Genomic DNA, 19748 nt, shown 5'->3' with positions numbered 1-19748 from the left:
GAGCGTCATCACGCCGGAAAAGGTGGCTGGTTGCGGCGGGGTTGGCGCGAGATAGAAAAGTGCGCTTTTGGGTTCCCGGGCGGGAGGCAGCGAGCGCGCTCTGCTTTGGGAAGATTTAGCGGCATTTTTTACGCAGCCCTGGCCGCGGCGGCAGCAGCGACTTTCCCGCCGGGTCCCCGGTGGCTCTTTTCCCTAAAAACAAGTCATTTGAAAACTTCTGGCTTGTTTTATGATTTTCTTGCAAAAGCTGCAAGGCAGAATGTCTCGTCGGGCTCGCTGGTGAGTTGCGGGAAACCGTGCATTTTGGGAGGGCTGCGCAGAGAGAGAGGGGGGGGGTACTTCTCCCCTCCCGCCTTTTCTGGAGCCAATTCCCACCTTCCTTCTCTTCCCCCCTCCAAACCCGAAAGCGCTGGGTCCGTTTCGTCCATTTATCCTGCCGCTTCTCCTCCCCCCGCGCGAAGCGAATGAACCTATGGAGCAAACGTGGCAGAGGTGTCCATAGGTTGCCAATCTGCTGGGGAGGAAGAGGAGGAGGAGAGGCCCCCCGCTGTTGGTTATCTGAAAGGGAGAACTTAAGATGGCTCGCGTGAAATGCCTGAGCGGCAAAGGAAGGCCCCAGGCTGCGGCAGAGGGATGGTTGGGAGTGGGGGAGGAAAATAGGTTGCGCCCTTTTTGTCTCAGAAACAATGCTGGGGTTGAGAAAGGAAGTTCCTTCTTCCATCCCCCAAGAAGTGACTCCTGATTGAAAAACATGGCCATAGCTCATGACCTTCATGAGTGTCTATGGAGATTTTCAGTCATCCAGGTGATGGTTGTCCCAAAAGTGCAACTAGACTTTCTGTTTTTTCTTTGAAGGTATTTCGCTTCTCATCCAAGATGCTTCTTCAGCTCTACAGAAGCTTATACAAGAAGCTTCTTAGATAAGAAGCAAAACATCTTCAAAGAAGAAAAACAAAGTCCAGTTGCTTCTTGAAAAAGCACCTTTGGGGACAGTCTTAGTAAGACTACTCTGGGCAACTAGATTCAAATTCATAGTTGTAGGATTTTGATGAAATGGGAGTGGGGGAGAGCAGTTTAAACCATAATGATAGTGGGATCTCAGCCTGTAAGAGATAATAATGGAGTCAAGATTTTTTAAAATCCCAAGGAGTTAAATGCTCTGGCTATGGATTTATAGCACATTAGACTTTAATGTGAAGGGCTTTGTTTCAAGCTCTCATATTAAACAAATATCTTAGCTACTAATCTCATGATAGGAATGAATTTGACTTGTTGGCCTTATTTCCCAGGCTATCGCAAGGGTTTGGGGGAAGGTTCTAGATCAATAATACTGTCCTGTTTCTGGTTATGAAAAGCAAGTTAGAATTTAGGAAGCCAGAAGCTGTTTAGGCATGGGCTTTGGCGGATTTCCAAAGAGAAAATTCCAAGCATGAAGGCAACTGACAGATTTACCAATGAGACCAGTGTTTCTAAAGCTTCATTGTGAAGACATTTTGAAATGTCAGGATGGTTATAGAATGTATATGAATTTTTTTTCCTTTGGCTTCCAGTGCAACATATGGATTAGTCCTAGTGTATAGGGATACCAATCTGTAAAGTGAATTGAAGAATTGGGTGTTTGCAGGTGAAGATTTTGCCAAAGTGTTTTATTTTGCTAAACTAGATAGAGATGAATTTATAAGTGAATGCTTAAATATAACATTTCTCTTTTAAAACCTGTTTATAATAGTGAAGAACAAGAAGAACTGCTTTACCAGGATTCAGATGTAATAGACCGACGGGATAACAGATGTAAAGTCAAGTGGTCTCGTGAAGAAGTATGTATTGTGTTATTCATAAAGAAAAATTGGGGAGGTTGGCCTTGGGTCAAGCAGGTGTGAAGCTCTGAAGGAGGTGAATGCATAAGAAAAGATCCACTGACAAGTTTGGATACAGATATAGTAAATAAGCAGGGCTAGCCTGCTTTTGAATTATTAAATGGAAATCATATTTAACATTCTCATAAACCAGTATATGGTTGGAACACAGACAGGTCTTGTTATTGACCCAATTATATGTGAAAAAAGCAGGTAGTTCTCAATTTACAACTATTTATTTAGCAATCATCAAAAGTTACAATGGCACTGGAAAATGGGCCATACAACTGATCCTCACACTTAAAACTGTTGCAGTATCTCCAGGGTCACATGATCAAAATTCAGGCACTTGGCAACTGGCATGTATTTACAATGGTTGCTGTGTCCCAGGGTCATGTGATCCCCATTTGTGACTTAGCTGGCTTCAGACAAACAAATTCAGTGGAGGAAGCCAGACTCAATAATAATATGGTTTACTTAATAACTACAGTGATTCACTTAACAACTTTGGCAAAAGTCATAAAATTTGGCATGACTCACTTAACAATCTTTGGATAGTAAATGTTTGCCAGAGCTCTGTATTTGCTTCTGTTTGAAGCTTAAGTTTGTAATCATTTTGGATATTTTCCTACTAAGCGAAACCCAGGGCAAAAGTTAAAGAGGCATTTAGTTTCTGATAAATTATATAGACCTGTCTGGTTCTTTCTGCTTCTTGTTATAAAATCCCTGCATGATGTATATAGAATCTCTGTAAGATAATATTTTATTGTATGATCTCCAATCAAGTTTGGAGATCTTGAAATTTCTGGAAGGGGCAGGGGAAAATTGAGGTTTTATATTTCTCCATACATCAGAGTTGTACAGACAAAGTATTTGCTTCTACCAGATCCTGATGCATTGTATAGTTTGTGTTAGCAGTGTGACCACCTATGTTCAGTGTAGTCAAATCACGTAAGAATTCAATATTCTGTTGCTTATTTTGTGTTAGGTTGTGACATATCCTGACCATCTTGCTCTTTTTAGGATGAGCTGTTGAATTCGCTGGTGACACAGTTTGGACATGACTGGAAATTCCTAGCAAGCCATTTTCCTGTAAGTGGAATTTTTCAGTTGAATAGGCTTTCTTCTTATTGTTTTCCCTATCTGCAGAAACAATTGAAAGCCAAGTTTAGCTGCTGGTTAAAAGTGCTAATGCATGTCTCTGTCGCTTTTGATTTTTATTTCCGTCTGTCTTACTAATGTTTCATTTAACATAAACCTATTTAAATTTGATCATAGAACCGCACTGAACAGCAATGTCAGTATCGCTGGCTAAGAGTGCTAAATCCTGTTCTTGTGAAAGGTCCCTGGACTAAACAAGAGGATCAGAAGGTAATTCATTGTTCAGTAGTTACTTTTGGAGCTGAAGAACTGAAATGCTGCCATCTTTGTGATAGGGAACTCCAGGCTGCACCCAGGTTGCCTAATGTAAGAAGTAATTGCTGGGCATAATTCTCAAGCAAGCCTTTTACAACGTGCCTTTGCAGAATTTCCAGCTAGAACATTGGCAGGAAATCTGAGTTTACATCTACAAGTATGACAGATGTCAGCCTGAGTTCAACTTCCTGTTGGAAGAAAAGAGATATAATTCAAATATTTTCCCCCTTCACACAATATAAAATTTTGTACTATAATGGAGAATCTAAACATTTATTGCAGTTTGATCTGGGCTCTCCAACACCCCTTTTGTAGCCTCCATCATATCCCCAATGTTGGGCAATTTTTTTTGGAGAAAGTTATGCCTTGAAATGCCTTACGGGGTTTAAAATGCTGGTTTTGTGTCTTCAAGATATTAAACCCTTCTCCTCAAGTTGGGGTGGTTTCCTAGTTCTAAAGAGAGCCTAAAAATAAAAATGAGTGTCTTTAGGAAAACTGCCCAAAGTGGATCAGAAATGCATGGCCCTGCTTAACTACAGCTTTCCACATAGATAGCAATAGCTCTTAAACTTATATACCACTTCACAGTGCTTACAGCTCTCTCTAAGTGGTTTACAATGTCAGCATATTGCCCCCAACAATCTGGGTCCTCATTTTATCCACCTTGGAAGGATGGGTCAACCTTGAGCCTGGTGAGAGTTGAATTGCCAAATTGCAGGTAGCTGGCAGTCAGAAGAAGCAGTCTGTAGTACTGCACTCTAACCACTGCACCACCATGGCTCTTGATTCTTGTATAATGGCTGAATATTAATTATCAAATGTGCATATAGTAAACAAAACTATAACCATTTTATTTTTCTGATGAGGTCATTGAATTAGTGAAAAAATATGGCACAAAGCAATGGACTCTCATAGCCAAGCATTTGAAAGGCCGACTAGGAAAGCAATGTCGGGAACGTTGGCACAACCACCTGAACCCTGAAGTCAAGAAATCATCCTGGACAGAAGAAGAAGACCGCATAATATGTGAGGCTCACAAGATACTTGGAAATCGGTGGGCTGAGATCGCCAAGCTGCTCCCTGGAAGGTATATTTAAAGGCTGTTGAAGCAGCCATCTTTCATAATAGCAGTGCTTGCTGCTTCTGGCTAATTCCGCACATATTTGTTTATTTTTAAAGAACTGATAATGCTGTGAAAAACCATTGGAATTCTACAATCAAAAGGAAGGTGGACACAGGAGGCTTTCTTAATGAAGCAAAAGAATCCAAACCTCTTTATTTGCTTGTAGAGGTGGAAGGCAAGGAAGGACAAAATGCATCAGAAGGGGAAAATCAGGTAATGCAAAACATGTAGTTTTCAGCTGCCTACCGAACATTTGAATAACAAATTTAGTCTCGAAGAAGATTATGTACCGTAGTGTTTGATGAAATATGGATGTGCAAAATGCAACATTTCTAGGTTTAGAATTGTAATGTATTCCTGGAATATTCTTTTTCATGGCATGAATGGTCACAAATCACTTTGTCTTCTAGAAGATTTATTCCAGAAAACTACAAGCTATACCCAGAATTGCTAAATCACTATATTCTGGGGTGGTGGAGGAAAGCAGAATGTCTCCAGGTAGAATAAAATATTTTACCTCCAGAATGCCGAGATTTGGATGTAATCTTTCTTTTTGCAAAGCTTAGCTCTGTAAAGGGCTAAGAGAGGCGGCATTTGGGAGCAAGAAAGAAAATAAAATTAAAATCATTGAAGTGACTGTTGCTTCAAAAATATGGTAGGAAGCTCCTATCAATTTTGACCATATTGGTAGTGAGAGAGTTGAAATCCAACATCTGGATTTATGAAAATATTGTTTTCTGCGTTTGTTTGATATGAAGAAAGAAGGTCTTATTTGTGTTCTTCCTACCTTTGATTTTACAATCTGCAGCTTGGAACATAAACAGTGTTTTTGTTTATAGTGATACAAATCTTCACTTATCTTCCACAGCAGCATTTTTTGGCCAACTGGCCTGTCCAGACTTTGGAAGTAAAGAAGGAAGAAGTCGCTGATGAAGAGCCAGCAGACCTGCAGATGTTGCCATCTGAGCCAATGCTTGAAAGCCTAGTGGAGCCCAGTGTCAATGAAGCATCACAAGCCATGGTGCCAGATGATCCTTTGAATGGGAGTTCTGTGTGCACATGGGTGGTTGAAGCAGGCAATTATTTATGTACTGCTGCCGCCCCAGCTATTTCAGAAGCTCTGGACATGATTGAATCTGTAAGACATGGCTTCAGTGAATATTTTGATAAACTACCTCAGTGTTTTTCCAATTAGGCAACCTTAAGATCTATAGACTTTTAACTCCCAGAATTCTTCAGCTAGCAAAGGAGTCACAAGTCCATAGATCTTAAGGTTGCCAAATTTGAAAAACAGTGAACTTACATAACCAAGGGTAGGAAGAGAATTTGGCAGGAAAGATTATTTGAAGGAAATAGTCCTTTTGGTAGAGGGGGAAATCAGTGGTTATCTTTTGTAGTGAATCTGATTTCCATTTTGTATGGCTTAAAATTGGTGTGAATGTGTATACAGCATATCTTTGCTGTTTTTGACTTGATTTTAATGTTTTGTGATTTATTGTTGATTTGCTGATTTATACGTGACCACTGGTTATATCAATTTCCAAAAGCTGCTGATCAGGACATAATGGTTAAGGTAGTGGATTATGAATGGGGAAAATCCAGATTTTACATTAATTTAGAGGAGTTGGTTGGATGATTTGGCCCAGTTGCCTTTAGTGTACTCAAAATCTACCAACAGGTGCTAAAACAGTGCAGGAAATTGTTCTATAACTTTCCATAAGATGCTTATGGATTGATTTCAGCTGCTGATAATTATGTCATAACCCAAAACTATTAGCAGGATATTTTTTTTTGCCTGTTCCTATGTTCGCTGTCTGCAGTCTTGTCTTAAACTTTGGATCTTATTCTGAACATTCCTATTCTGGCAGGACCCGGATGGCTGGTGTGATCTCTCTCAGTTTGATCTACCTGATGATCTGTCTGCAAGTAATAGCAACAGTCCAGAGAGGGAAGCCTCTATAAAACACTACTGCTCATCACAGACTGTGACAGAGTACCGTTTAGATGGCCATACCATTTCGGACCTCAGCAAAGGGAGCAAAGGTGAACTCATCCCCATTTCACCATGTACAGACATGAGCTTTGGTACCCCTCCTGCTGTGCTCAAGAGGCAAAAGAAGAGGAAAATAAGTCTTTCGCCGGTTTTAGAGGGTGGCACCAGTACAAACCTCTCCTTCCTTGATTCCTGTATGACACCCAAGAGCACTCCGGTTAAAAGCACCCCTGTCAAAACTCTGCCATTCTCCCCATCCCAGGTAAGTTGGTGTGAACTGGCAACGAGATGGGCAATACAGAATCAGATAGAGGCTAATTGTGCCAAGGTGTTCTCTTATGTTTAATGATATGATGATCAATTTTGACAATTGGCAACATCCTGTTCTTATTTGATGGAACGTGTGCTTGTGTGCTTATAGGAATGACAGGTCAGATTTCATTTGAAACCTACTTTTAAGGAGGCAATTCAGACTAATGGAAAGCTGTTATAAGTAACTACCATATATAATTTATATAGACTTTGTGGCTGTTTCCAAGAAAGATTAGGTCATCTTTTTCTGTCTGTTTTTTTTTTTTTTTAATTTGATGTAGTCTGCACCTTCCAAAATTGCTGTCTAAAATGGCTAATTGACAAACTGGCCAAACTGATTGGGAATTTTGGATGTTGCAATTGTAGCACAGGGCATCAGTTTGAGGAAAATTCAGCTTGGTGTGGGATGAAAATGATACACAAAACCATTCTGGGTGCTTTTAAATGTTAGAAATTGGCCTGCTTATATCCTGATAAAATCAGAAATGGGCAATCTTTTTGCAAGCCCAGGCAATTTTTCTACAGTACGGGTAGTCCTTGGCTTACAACCACAGTTGGCACTGGAACTTCCTTCACTGAGCAATGTGGTCATTAAATGAATTGAACTCAATTTTACAACCTTTTTGCTGCAGTTATTAAGCAATCCAGCTTCCTCCATTGACTTTGCTTGTTGGAAGTCCCCTGGGAAGATCAGAAATGGTGATCACAGGACCATGGGGACACTGTAGCGATCTTAAGTGAGAGGGCAGTTGCAAGTAACATTTGTTGTAACTTTAAACAGTCATTAAACAAATTGTCATAAGCCAAGGACTACCTGTAGTAATCTCGTATATCATAGCCTCCTAATTTATATCATAGCCTCCTTTAGGGCAGTTTGTTTTCTTCTGCATCATATTTGTCTTATTTATCCCCAAGAAGCATTCCTCAACCTCAGCGACTTTAAGATGTGTGGACTACAGACCGCTTGTGGCTTTAAGGTTGATAAAATACAACCAGTGACTATTTTGGGCTTGATTGTTCAAGTTCTTCCTCTTGAGTTTCTGCTTATAAAAGATTTTCTCCATGTGTGAAATTTGTATACACTTCTTGGAATGTATTCTCACCAGTCCAATGGGTTAGGCCACGGGGATCAAATTTGCTGTCACATTGCCGTTTCCCTCCTTTGCGGAGCTGGGGTGGGCGTGGCCTGCGCGTGATGCATCTGGCCCGTGGGTCGCCAGTTTGACACTTAGCATTTACTTGAGATGGATATTTTCCTTCATTTCCAGCCTTGTTTTATAGTTTTATGTTTTTTTGAATTTATGACTCCAATACTAGCAACTTGGGCCTTTTTTGCTTGGCCTCAATAATAACTTTTAAGATACAAAATGCCCTGAGGATCTTGCTTCTTACAGATGACTGAACATAGACAAATGCTGTTGGATGTTTGTTATTGTAAAACTGTTAACAGGTGCTTCCATACTGACATCCTGTGTCATGTTTATTGCCAATATGGGAGCCCTCCTGCTATATAAGTTTCTAAGATTTTAAAATGTATCTTTACAGAAATGATATCAATTAAAAATTAGAAGTTGGTATTAAAAGTTATAGGGGTTTAAATTTAGTATTGGATTACACATATACTTTTACTTCCTTTCCCATGTTTTAAAGTAAGTGAAATGATTTGAAAAGGTATTTTCTTTCTTATTCATAAGCTGACTTTACTGAGTCCATTCTATTAAATCCAGTACTGACTGGCAGAATTTCAACTAATATTTCCAGGAATTGTTAATGTATTTCTATTGAATGATAGAGCCTTTTATTCCAAGCCTGAGGCCAAGAAGAGGAAACAATTCCTTGCTAGAGGATTCTTCCTCTATTTTAAAAAGTTTGGCTTATTTGCAATTTTTGAACCCAACTGGGAAGCAAGACAATTGCCCTGGAGCAAGGCAAAGGTTAAGTAACAGTTCTCCTCTATACCAACTCTTCCAGATTAGTATGGAGGGGAAACATATCAATGTGTGGAAATAAATCAGACCACAAATCTGACTTCTTTTTCTGAGCTCTAGAGGCTTCTGTCTGGAAAAGTTTTTTTATTATTATAAGGATCCGATATTCCTGTTTTTATGATATTTCTGTTAATAGACTACTCACTGTCAGGTGGCTTTATCACTAGCACAGAGACAAAACAGATCTCTGCGTGAGCCTGCCAAAGGCATCAGTGATTACAGCATATGATGGAACCTAAAATGAAGATAAAGGGCTTTTCCCCCTTTACTCTGCTTTTTGGATGCTTTCTATTGAAAGTGAGATGAATTTTAGGGTATTTTAGAAGTGACAGGCTGGATATCTGGAACAGAAAATGTTTATAGTGAGTCAGATCACTGTTCTCTCTACATTTGTGCCTATCTCCATGGTTTTAAGGGGAGAGGCTGAGGATTGGAATTATACATTGTGTGAAAGTATGGTAGAATTTATATCTTGCAGGTATGAGAGTGAACATGATGTTGCAGAGCAGGCATGCTGCTCAGTCCTCTGAGGGATTATGTTAGTGTTTTCGTTTTCCTTTCGATCCTGTTCCCTTGTCTCAGCAACATTCGCCAAATTACGTTGAGAGATCCCTTCCATCTTTATGAAATATTAATTTCTTTTATTTTGTAGTTCCTGAATTTATGGACCAAACAAGACACTTTTGATCTGGAGAACCCCTCCTTAACTTCCACACCTGTTTGCAGCCAGAAGGTGATTGTGACAACCCCACTGCACAGGGACAAGACCCCACTACTGCAGAAGACCTCTGTGTAAGTCTCTTTTCTATCTTTCTCTTCCCAAGCTGCGCCTTCTGATCCAAGAGGCTTAGGCAGAGCATACAGAGTGAAGCAAGAGGAACTTTTTGTATGTTTTAAAGTGAAATTATGCACTTTGGAAATACCTTACTACCTGTATAATTGCTGTGAGATGGGCAGTAAATAAATTTAACAAATGCACAAATTGTCAGTATTTGTTTCCTTTTAGAGATCCTTTGGATATAAATGCATTGGGTGATGTGGGCTAGCAGGTAATGCTATGTTAGGGTTTACAATCCTGCCTCCTCATAAGTTAGATCAACTCAGGTTAAGGTCCCAAACAGTTAATAGTACTTTTACTGACTGTTTCTTTTGTCATTTATCTGAATCCAGTCTTGGATTTAAAATGACTGTGTTTTACTCATCTGTTATGTATGTTTTCAGATTTGTAACTCCTGATCAGAAATATACGGCAGACAATACACCTCATACGCCAACTCCTTTTAAGAATGCTCTGGAGAAGTATGGCCCAATAAGGCCTTTGGTATGTATTCAGCCAATTCATGGATCCTTTCTGTGCTTGCATCTCATACCCCCACTGGATTAATGATCCCCTAATATGTCTCAAGAAATGGAGGCAAAAAAAGATTTCTTGTCTAAGGCTAATAAGGAAACTGATTCTAGCTCGTGGACTAAATTTGATTCCTTTCATGTTTATGTTCTCTCAAGGTTGGTTTAAATAATTTTCCTACACATTATACAGAATTGGACTACATGGTCCTTGTGATCACTTCCACAATTCCACATTTCTGCCCATATGGTAGGCTGCCAAAGTAGGGTATTGGCTTGAACTAATTATTTGCAGGTACCTTTTGAAATTAGGCTGAAGTTCAAAAGTTGATTGCTTTGGTTTTAAGAATCCTGACTGTAATAGTGATTACCATAGATAGGAGATCTTGATATAAATCCTTTCAATTTTCTCTCCATCCACCCAATTCTCTACAAGGCTCTTGTGCTACCTTCTATCTCCTTCTGCTTTCTTGGGGAATCAAAAAATTTTTCCCCCTCCAAATATGTGCCTTTAGAAGTAAATCAGATAAAGTTTATGCATATCTGTGGGCAAAGTTACTATTTTAGAAATTGGTGGAACTGCTCCTTCAGGGTAAAGAACAAAATGCCAAGTGTTGAGCCACAATTCTGCTATTAATCATATCTTGTTGACTCCCCCCCCCCCCCACTTTGTATCACAAACACAGCCCCAAACACCTAATCTTGAAGAGGATTTGAAAGAAGTACTCTGGAGTGAGACAGGAATGGAACTGATCATAGAAGATGACATGAAGCCAGAGAAACAGAAGAGAAAACAGGGTGTAAGCATCCGATTAAGCATGTCTGCTAAAATATATCTTTCCTTTTAATTTTCCTTGTAACTTTTGAAGTTTACAGAGCCAGATCTGCTCCATTCTGGTTGGGATGCCACAATGAATTTCTTTCTCAGATAATGCAACTTTTAAAAATATGAGTGCAAACCCACACCATTTCACCTGCATCATGGGTATTTGATATAAAATTCACGGTAGAGCATTAAATGTTTACTTCTGTACCTTCAGTGAGACCTTTGCATGTCAGAACTCTTGTTGCAGAAGTTAGCCAGGTTGAAAAGCAGGCTGAAAGAATCTTTATTTCTGATGATGCCCTTTGTGGATCATTTGTCAGGGACATTTTTCTCTCCAACTTCTTTCCTGTTCAGCAGGAAAGGGAAGAAATGGTTTGAAGAATAATTTCCAAGGAGGAAAGAACAAACTGTTTTGGACTGACTTAGTCCGACTTTTCCGTTTAGTGGGCTTTTGAAATTGAGAGTAACAGGTTACTTATCCAGGTTTGCTAACAGGTTAGTGCATAATTCATTATGCACAATGTACAGTCAAATAGCATTTTTTTTTTACTTTTTACCTCCTCAAAGATTATAAAATCCGTGTCTGTAGCAGACTAGATATAGAACGGTGTATGTATGCCTAAGTTTTACTGTGTGGTTCTTCTAGTGTTGTAGATTATAGATTTTGCTTATTGAGCCTCTGCTTGGCATCTGTATTGCCTCTTAAATGACTCTTTTTGACTTTGGGTTAATCGATCTTAGTCTTTAGGTAAAACTCTTAAAATTTAAACTCTTAAATAATTGAAATTTATCTTTCCAGAACTATGCCAGAATGCATGTTCTGTGAGCAAACTGGTTGTGCTAGCTCTCTCCTAGCTGCATTTCATATGTCAAAATGAGTTGTCCTTGGCAAATTACTTTTCCTTCTAAGGCATTACAGGATTCTTAGTCACTTGAAGATGAGCCAAAGGGGAAAATAAAACTATGTTATAAAACATATCAATCTGTTATGCCCCAAGTATTTTTGAACTATGTTCTATCTTTTTTTTATCTGTGTGTTATAAAAACTGATATAGGACTGTGACTTGTAAATCTGGTAGCTCTTGAGATGTCACTGAGCATTTCTTTTTGGTAAAAAAAGATTATTTGTTTGGAATTTGCAAAAAGCATGTGTTATGGTTGGATATTTTAAAGTTAAAATTTCAGAAATTCTAAATTGTAGCAATTAGTCCTCAGTGTAGAGCATTGACTAAACAAGCCTTGTTACGTTTGTCCATTTGTAATTTATGCTGGATCTGGCAGGCTTTGCATTAATCTTCGTGGTTTGCTTGACTTAATATTGCACTTCTTTGGTGTGCTGTTATTTCTCTGAAAATCTTATTAGCATTGGGTTTGCTTTGCCTCCCATGGGCATTGAAAGAATCTTAGTGACAAGAATGTGTAAATAAATTAATTCTCCAAAACTTAATTCATGTCCAGATTGTTTAGGTTTCTGCAATAATTCACTACAAGTCAAATTTAGAATCTGACATAACTTGGTGCCCAGCCTTATTTATTTTCCCCTCGATTAAAGCCTAATACCCTGATTCCATTGCTTTTTCAGTTGCACAGAAGTCCAATTAAGAAGGTCAGGAAATCCCTTGCTTTGGATGTTATTGATGAAGACTTGAAGTTGACTGTTTCCTCTGTGGCCAACCCTATTTGCTTCAAAAGAACTCAGGTGAGCTGTGATCCCAGGGAGAGTAAGTTGGTAACTGGTAATGATTTTAAAATTTCTCCATTTATCTCCTTGCTACAATATTCTTTCATTGCTTTGGGAAAGTTGATATCTTCCCAGTCTTTGTCCCTCCAGAAGGCAATTTCATATATTCTTACACAACGGATCACTGTACAGAAGCTGCCCTTCTTTTAGGTACGTTGAGAATTGATAGTTTTTCATTCTCGTAGCATTTGCTTGTACTTTGCCAGTGCATTGTGCTTTCCCTGCAATTTTCAGTACCAGAAATGGTCATGAAACATTTCCTTCTGACAGCAATTTCTGTAAGAGCACTTAAGCATATTAGTGAGAACTGTTAGGTATTGTCTGTCTATGCTAATGAATTACCTTGAAACTGTATTTTTTTAAAAATAAAATACAACAAACTCCTATGTGGTTAAAAAAAATACTGTGTATTTGTGCACCGTTAATTCTGATGTAATAATTGATACTTGACTTGTTAATGTGCTTTTCTATAATGCTATAAATTAGAAGGTAGCAGCTTATTATCATCCATCCTGCAAAATATTTGGCTTCCGTTGAGTTTCAGGAAAGCTGCATTGGGCCCACACTGCTTTTAGCAACCACATCTCTCAGCCTGCAGATAAGTGGCTCAATTTTATTGCAGATAAAAATATAATAAACATATTCTGGGTAGGAAAAAAAAAACAAGGTGGGGTATTGCAGACTCAAGAGTAGAGTAGGCAAATGTTAATGGTATTGAAAAAAAATATATGTGGAACTTCATTAAAATAGCAAAACGTCCCAATTTTGATCAAAAAACCTCCCTTGGAGCACAAGAATTCAATTCATTACTTTTAATAAGGCAGCAGCTTCTTTACATGTTATTTTTCTAGAATTTTAAACGCCTTATGTGAAAAGGATATGCCAGTCATCTTGAAGGAGGTAGTGATACATCTTCTGCTTAAGAGTTCATGTCTGGAACTGGTTGTGTTAGAGAACTTTCCCAAATTTTCTCTTTTGGAGGGAAAGTTGTGGACAAAGTGATATGAAGTCCCTGGGGAAGTAGAATACCTAGGTTTTCTCAGGCATAGGCATGGGCTGCTCACAAGGTTCACCTGTGTTGAGACTTGTATGCTCTGTGCTCCTTGTGCTGCTTGCTTTCTCAGCCTTTGGTGCCATCAACCATGGCATACTTTTGGATTGCCTGCAAGGATTGGGAGTTCAAGGCACAATGTTGCAGTGGTTTCCTTTCTTAAATAGGCAATTCCAATAGTAGATGTGGAGGGAGGCTAAACTTAAAATTTAAGGCTAAACCCTTAAATACTCCAGTATATTGGTAGATTAGAGGTTCACTTTCTTATTTCATTTGAAATCTATATTAAGCTGCTAAGTATGATAATCTGCCAGCACAGGCGAATTATTTCCAGTATGAACTAGATGGGATTTTGACTTGGTCCTTTGGGCTGTTGGATGGGGAAAAATACTGTCCAATGAAAGCAGTACACAAGTTAAATGCATTATTGTGCCCTTTTCAGCAACATAATACATTTGATTACACTAGTTTTTAAAGCTGGAGATACAAGTTACTCTGCCCATAGCCATCTTATGAATGGCTAAACCAGAAAGACATATAGCCTGCTACTTCTATGATCCCCAGGCTGTTTTGCAGCCAGTATGGTGAACCTTTTTAGGAGTAAAGTGATTGTTTATTCTGAATTATGGTAATAAGTCCGTTAGCCTTGTTTATTAGTACTGTCATCTTTTGCATTACTCAGCAGTTATGAAATTTTTTACTCTTTGAGATAAGGTCCTCGACCTATGATCACAATTGAGCTCAAATTATCTGTTGCTATGCGAGACAGTTGTTAAATGAGCTTTGGTACATTTTACGACCTTCCTTGCCACAGTTGTTAAGTGAATCACTGCACTTAAGTTAGTAACATGGTTGCTAAGTGAACCTGTTTTCCCCATTGACTTTGTCAGAAGGTTGCAAAACTTGATCATATGACCCTGGGAAACTGCAATCATCATAAATACATGCCAGCTGCCAAGTGTCCGAATTTTGATCATGTGACCATAATGATGCTGCAATGGTCATAAGTGTGAAAAATGATCACAAATCCCTTTCTTTCTTTCTTTTTCTAGTAACATTGTAATTTTGAGTGGTTGTTAAATGAATGGTTGTAGCTAATGAGCTATTACTTTGAACATAGTAAAGTATTACAAATAAAGCATTTTTCCTATTTAGAAAACGGATACCTTGCCTGAAAGATAAGGGCAGTTCCTGATTACATTAAATGCATGCTTTGCTTGCTTCATAATGCATTAATAGGAATGGCTTGGGAAGAAATTAGTAAGTATGTTTCATGGCAACTGTTGCTTTTCTCATTGGGTGACTGATACCTGAATTTTCTTTTGCAGTCCCTAAATTTTTCCTTGTCAAGCAGCAAGAATGACAACAGTTTACTCAACCGAGGATTTGTGCACATAAAGACTGAGAAGGTTCCATCTTCCAGAAGAAACCAAAGTAAATTCAGAGTACCAGCTCTGGTAAGTGTAGGTAGTCATGGACATTTGCTAAATGCCACAATCTTAGGGATTTAAAAAATGGGATGCTAAAATCTCTACTGGGCTCCTAGCAACTTATACGATTATAAGATCCATCTCTAAATTTATGAATCAAGAGTAAAACTTTCAGTCAAGTTTTAACTTGTCTCCTGAGGTCTTGCATAGACATATCTGAAGTTTTCTGTGCCACAGTGTGGAAGCAGTTTCTCACTGTGTCAACTTACTTTTGCACTTTGAAACTGATTATAAAGTTTGGTCAGCCATTATTTTTTTTAAGTAATTCAGTTTACTATACACTGCTTTGACAATATAACAGTTGCCACTGGGCAAAAATTCCATGGCAAAAATTCTGTCTTCCTGTTTAATGTTTTCATGCCTGTCAATTATAAATGCATTGCTTTGTTTCTACTCTTTTCTTTCTATGCCACTGCACATTTCATAAGCTTCATTCTCCTGCCATTTTAATGTGTGGTCTGGTTTGAAATCTGTTCTGTGATAACAATCTATTAAAAATGGAAATATTCCAAAGGTTCTTCAGTCAGCTTCTGTAGGAAAAATAACAATTTTCTTGTTTAAACAGGCAGTTACCTTCCCAATTTGTTATTTCCATTTATTTGCTATTATCTGCTTTAGAAAGATACAGGTAGTTCTCGAGTTATGACCACTATTGAGCCCAAAATTTATGTTGCTAATTGAAACATTTGTTAAGTGAGATTGTCCCATTTTACAACTTTTCTTCCCACATTTGTTAAATGAATCACTGCACTTGTTAATCACACTGTTAAGTGAATCTGGTTTCCCCATTGACTTTGCTTGTTAGAAGGTCACAAAAAGTGATCACATGAGCCCAGGACACTGCGACCGTCGTAAATGTGAATCAGTTGTCAAGCATCCGAATACATCACATGACCTTGGAGATGCTGCAACGGTCTAAGTGTAAAAAATGGACATGTCACTTTTTCAGTGCTGTTGTAACTTTGAACGTTCACTAAGTGAACTGGGGTAAGTCAAGGACTACCTGTATGTTGAACTAACATCATTTTGGGACATTTGCATATTCTTTGTAGCTGTGGTCAACTTAATTGCAGTCTGTTGATAATCTACAATTGGTTGGAATCTCATACCACATGAAGTCTTTTTTGCAAATCTGTATTCACGTGTACTTCTCAACCATTTAGATGCATGTACAATGGATGCCTTTATATTTTTTGTTTTGTAGATGTCCAGTGCTTGGAAAACTGTGGCTTGTGGTGGTTCCAAAGATCAGCTGATCATGCAAGACAAAGCTCGTCAAGTCCTGGGTGTTTTGAAACAGAATCACACGTCTCGGACATTGATCCTATCTTGAAGAACCCTAATAACATGTAGTTCTGCTTTTTGGAATATATGGAGGTGGGGGAAGAGAGGAAGAGAAAATAACTGACTTTTTCAGCACAACTTCTCTTTTGTGACCTCTGAGATTTGAATTGTACTAAGTTCCTGATTCTAAGTGGGGTGTAGAAACTTTGGGTCTAGCAGTATGCCAAGAATGTGGCAGCCCTAAGTGCAAAGAAATATCCATTCTCCTTTTTCGTACCTCCTAGGCCATTTGCATAAGTGGAAACAGATACTATTTTGTCCTTGACTTCAATTGACCTACAAGAGGGACCTATGAGCTGAATGAATTGACGCTAATGAGACACCCCTGGATATCTGGATCTGGTTAGTTTTCATCAACTCTGTTCAGCTTTGCAGAGTTGGGCAATGGATTCGGATAAGAGGGAAGATTACATATTATCAGGTGGAAGTATCTGAATGCCAGACTGAACCCAGAAAATAATCTGATACACTATGAAACATTGAAACCACTTCCTCAGAGCATTGTTGACCAAAAAAACTAATGCAATCACTGCCTTTATCTTTTGTCAATATCTATTGCTCCTTAAGGAGATCCAGGATTACTTAAAAAGCAAGACACAACGTACCAACCTAGTTTGTATAATATTTCCAGGGTCCACTAGAGAGCGTTGTTGTCAACATATTTGCTCTAGCTCAGCAGAGTCCATCTAAGGAACAAGCCAGATATCTGAAAGAAACAGTCTATATATTGGGTGCACATTCTTCTAGGAGACTTTGGGAACACTTATGTATAAACCTGAAGGCATGAGATACACTGCACAAGAAAAGCTACAGTCGATGTAAATCTGACAATGTCTGAAAGCCACATATATAATTTTGCTGTAGAAGAAGACATTGGTGTAATCTTGCAAATAACTTGGGGTCTCGTTGACGTGAACAGTAAAGGAGGCAGAGCAGTGGTTGGGATAAGCTGTGCTTTGTTTGGGGCTTGTGCTATTCATTTGAAGTTTATCATGGTGATTGGAGAGATCCTGCCAAATCAAATCATACTGGTTAACTGAATCAGCTTCTGGGTGCCTGAAGCTAATTGCAAACCTGTGTTATTAGGCCAAAGGGTCATGTTGCTGTGCTATAGGTTGATGTCCATGGTGCAATACATAGGGAAATAGGCTGTTGTACATTCACATCCACTTCTCTATTATCAGGGGCAGATCCATAGACTTGCCTTTGCAAAATGTTTAATATGAACCTCAATCAGTATGAAAGCCTTTCTCAGAAGTACTTGAATATTTTAAAAATGCATTTGCATTTAAATGTTAAGTCACCCTGTAGATTTCTCTGATATCTGTAAATCAGTATCTTAATTGGGACCCTAGAAGTCTGAATTTCCAAGACTTTTTGTAAGGCAGGAAAGAAAATATGGAGAGAGATGTCTGAATGACATTAGCGTAAGGTTAAACCACTGAGAATATGGGAGATTCTCTAAACTGATATTGATTGTATTAAATACAGATGTTCCAGGGAAGAAAAGTCAATTAGGTAAGTTCTCTTTTTTGAAAATAGGAATTTAATTAGTTAAAATGAAGACCGTTTCCCACTTCTGTGAGATGCAGAAACTTTAGTAGATAGAAATAAGAAAAACCACAAGGCAGGGGTGTCAAACAGGAGGGCCGGATTGTCATGGGTAGGCCATGCCTACCCCAGCTTCGTGAATGGGGGAAAGTCGTGAAATGCCATGTGACTGCAACGTAACACAGCGAGTTTGAGATCTGTGTCACAAGGCATCTCTTCTGAGTATCAAAGCTGGTGATCATCTTAAATGGTGGAATTATATCAATCATGCCTGATAAGTTCTTGAAAATTCAAGCTTGCAGCTGGTTGTAAGTCTTCATGAGGCCTAGTTAAGTTATTAAATTATCTGTTTTGGATTTTCCTCAGAACCAGCAGAATCATCTTGATTTCTTTCATTATTTATGCCATTAATCCACACTGCTGTGATTGCTGTTGAGCAAGTCTTTATCTCTGTACATAACCTACCTCACAGGGCTGTTGTGAGGCAAGCTGTATAGCTCCGAAGGAATGGAAAAGATACAAATAAAACAAGACTAACAATTAGAAATACTGCTGTCTAAGATGCAAATGCCAGATCAGGTTGGGGAAAACTGGAAAGATATGGCTCAGCATATTTGAAGAGCCATGTCATGGTAAGTCTGCAGAACCTCTAATAATCAGCCTGTGTGTGTGTGTGTGTGTGTGTGTAAAAACAGACAGAAAATATTAGAAACACCAATCAAGCAGAACACAGCAAACTCCAAGCACAGACCAAGACTCCCAACCAATCAGGATGAAGAAAAAACCATTCTGACTCAGACGAACACAATACAGAAGCCTGAGCACAATTATAATGATGTGGGAAAATACCTGAACAAGTCAGACTTTCACAGCCGTTTCAGTTTTAAATTTGGGGCTAGCCTACTGCTGTGCCAGAATAGTTTTTTCTTCATCCTGATTGGTTGGGAGTCTTGGTCTGTGCTTATTGGTCTTGGAGTTTGCTGTGTTCTGCTTGATTGGTGTTTCTAATATATTTTGTCTGTTTTGTGGCTTTTTTTGTCTTGGTTGGCTAGCAACATTGTGTTCCTGTATTGGAGGCTTTTAGTGCGCCTTAGCTCCGAGTAAACGAATGGCTATCATTTATTAGGAAGCTAGGTTACATCTGGGTGCCTGGTTGGGGTGTGTTTGAGCTGGAGGTATCAGGGGGAGTCTGTTTGTGCCCAGATGTTTGGCTAGCTTGTGTGGAGATTTTTTTGTTTGAGAGTGCAGGCTTCCAAATAATTGACAGTCTGGTGGAGTCATCTCTTCTATTCATGCTTTCAGGGTTTTCAATCTATGGCTTCTATGATAATTCTGTAGCTGGGATTTTCTATAATGGCTAGGGTTTTGGTGCCATTGAAGTCGATGCTATGACCTGTGTTGGACTAGTGAGGAAGTGTGTTCCAGCTTTTTTACTGCATTTTTGTGTTCATCCAGGCGGGTACTTATTCTTCTATTGGTCTGTCCAATGTATGTGGCCGGGCATGATGCACAGGGGACTTCGTATATGCCTTGGTTTTCCAGGTCAATTTTATCTTTGGGGTTTCTTAGGATGGCTGCTATTTTTCTGTCTGTTTTGAAGGCAATCTTGATGTGATGCCTGTGTAGTATCTTACTGATTTTGTCTCTTATGTAGGGCAGGACAGCTGTTCCATAGGTCTGTTCATCTTCTAGGTCTCCATTATGTCTCAG

At 38.9% G+C, this 19748-nt stretch overlaps 1 protein-coding gene across 2 annotated transcripts; it reads left to right on the top strand.

Annotated features, from left to right (window-relative positions):
• Positions 1-18582, top strand: MYBL2 (MYB proto-oncogene like 2). Of its 2 annotated transcripts, none has more exons than XM_026682454.2 (14): positions 1-279; positions 1730-1817; positions 2880-2948; positions 3135-3227; positions 4139-4359; positions 4452-4608; positions 5264-5533; positions 6264-6650; positions 9341-9480; positions 9910-10009; positions 10722-10835; positions 12444-12560; positions 14982-15110; positions 16348-18582. In XM_026682454.2, the coding sequence occupies exons 1-14, from the start codon at positions 230-232 to the stop codon at positions 16474-16476; spliced, it is 2064 nt and encodes a 687-aa protein (XP_026538239.2). In that variant the 5' UTR covers positions 1-229; the 3' UTR covers positions 16477-18582. The 2 variants fall into 2 exon arrangements, with proteins under 2 accessions (XP_026538239.2, XP_087815504.1); XM_087959378.1 differs by having other exon boundaries at positions 103-279; positions 5267-5533.
• The last annotated feature ends 1166 nt before the right edge of the window (positions 18583-19748 follow it).

Source organism: Notechis scutatus, chromosome 3 (genome assembly GCF_049901735.1).
Source record: "Notechis scutatus isolate UNSWTSFEM ecotype Mainland chromosome 3, rNotScu1.2, whole genome shotgun sequence".
Lineage (NCBI taxonomy): Eukaryota > Metazoa > Chordata > Lepidosauria > Squamata > Elapidae > Notechis > Notechis scutatus.
Note: the sequence above shows the minus strand (reverse complement) of the source record. Positions and strands in the feature narration are given on the sequence as shown.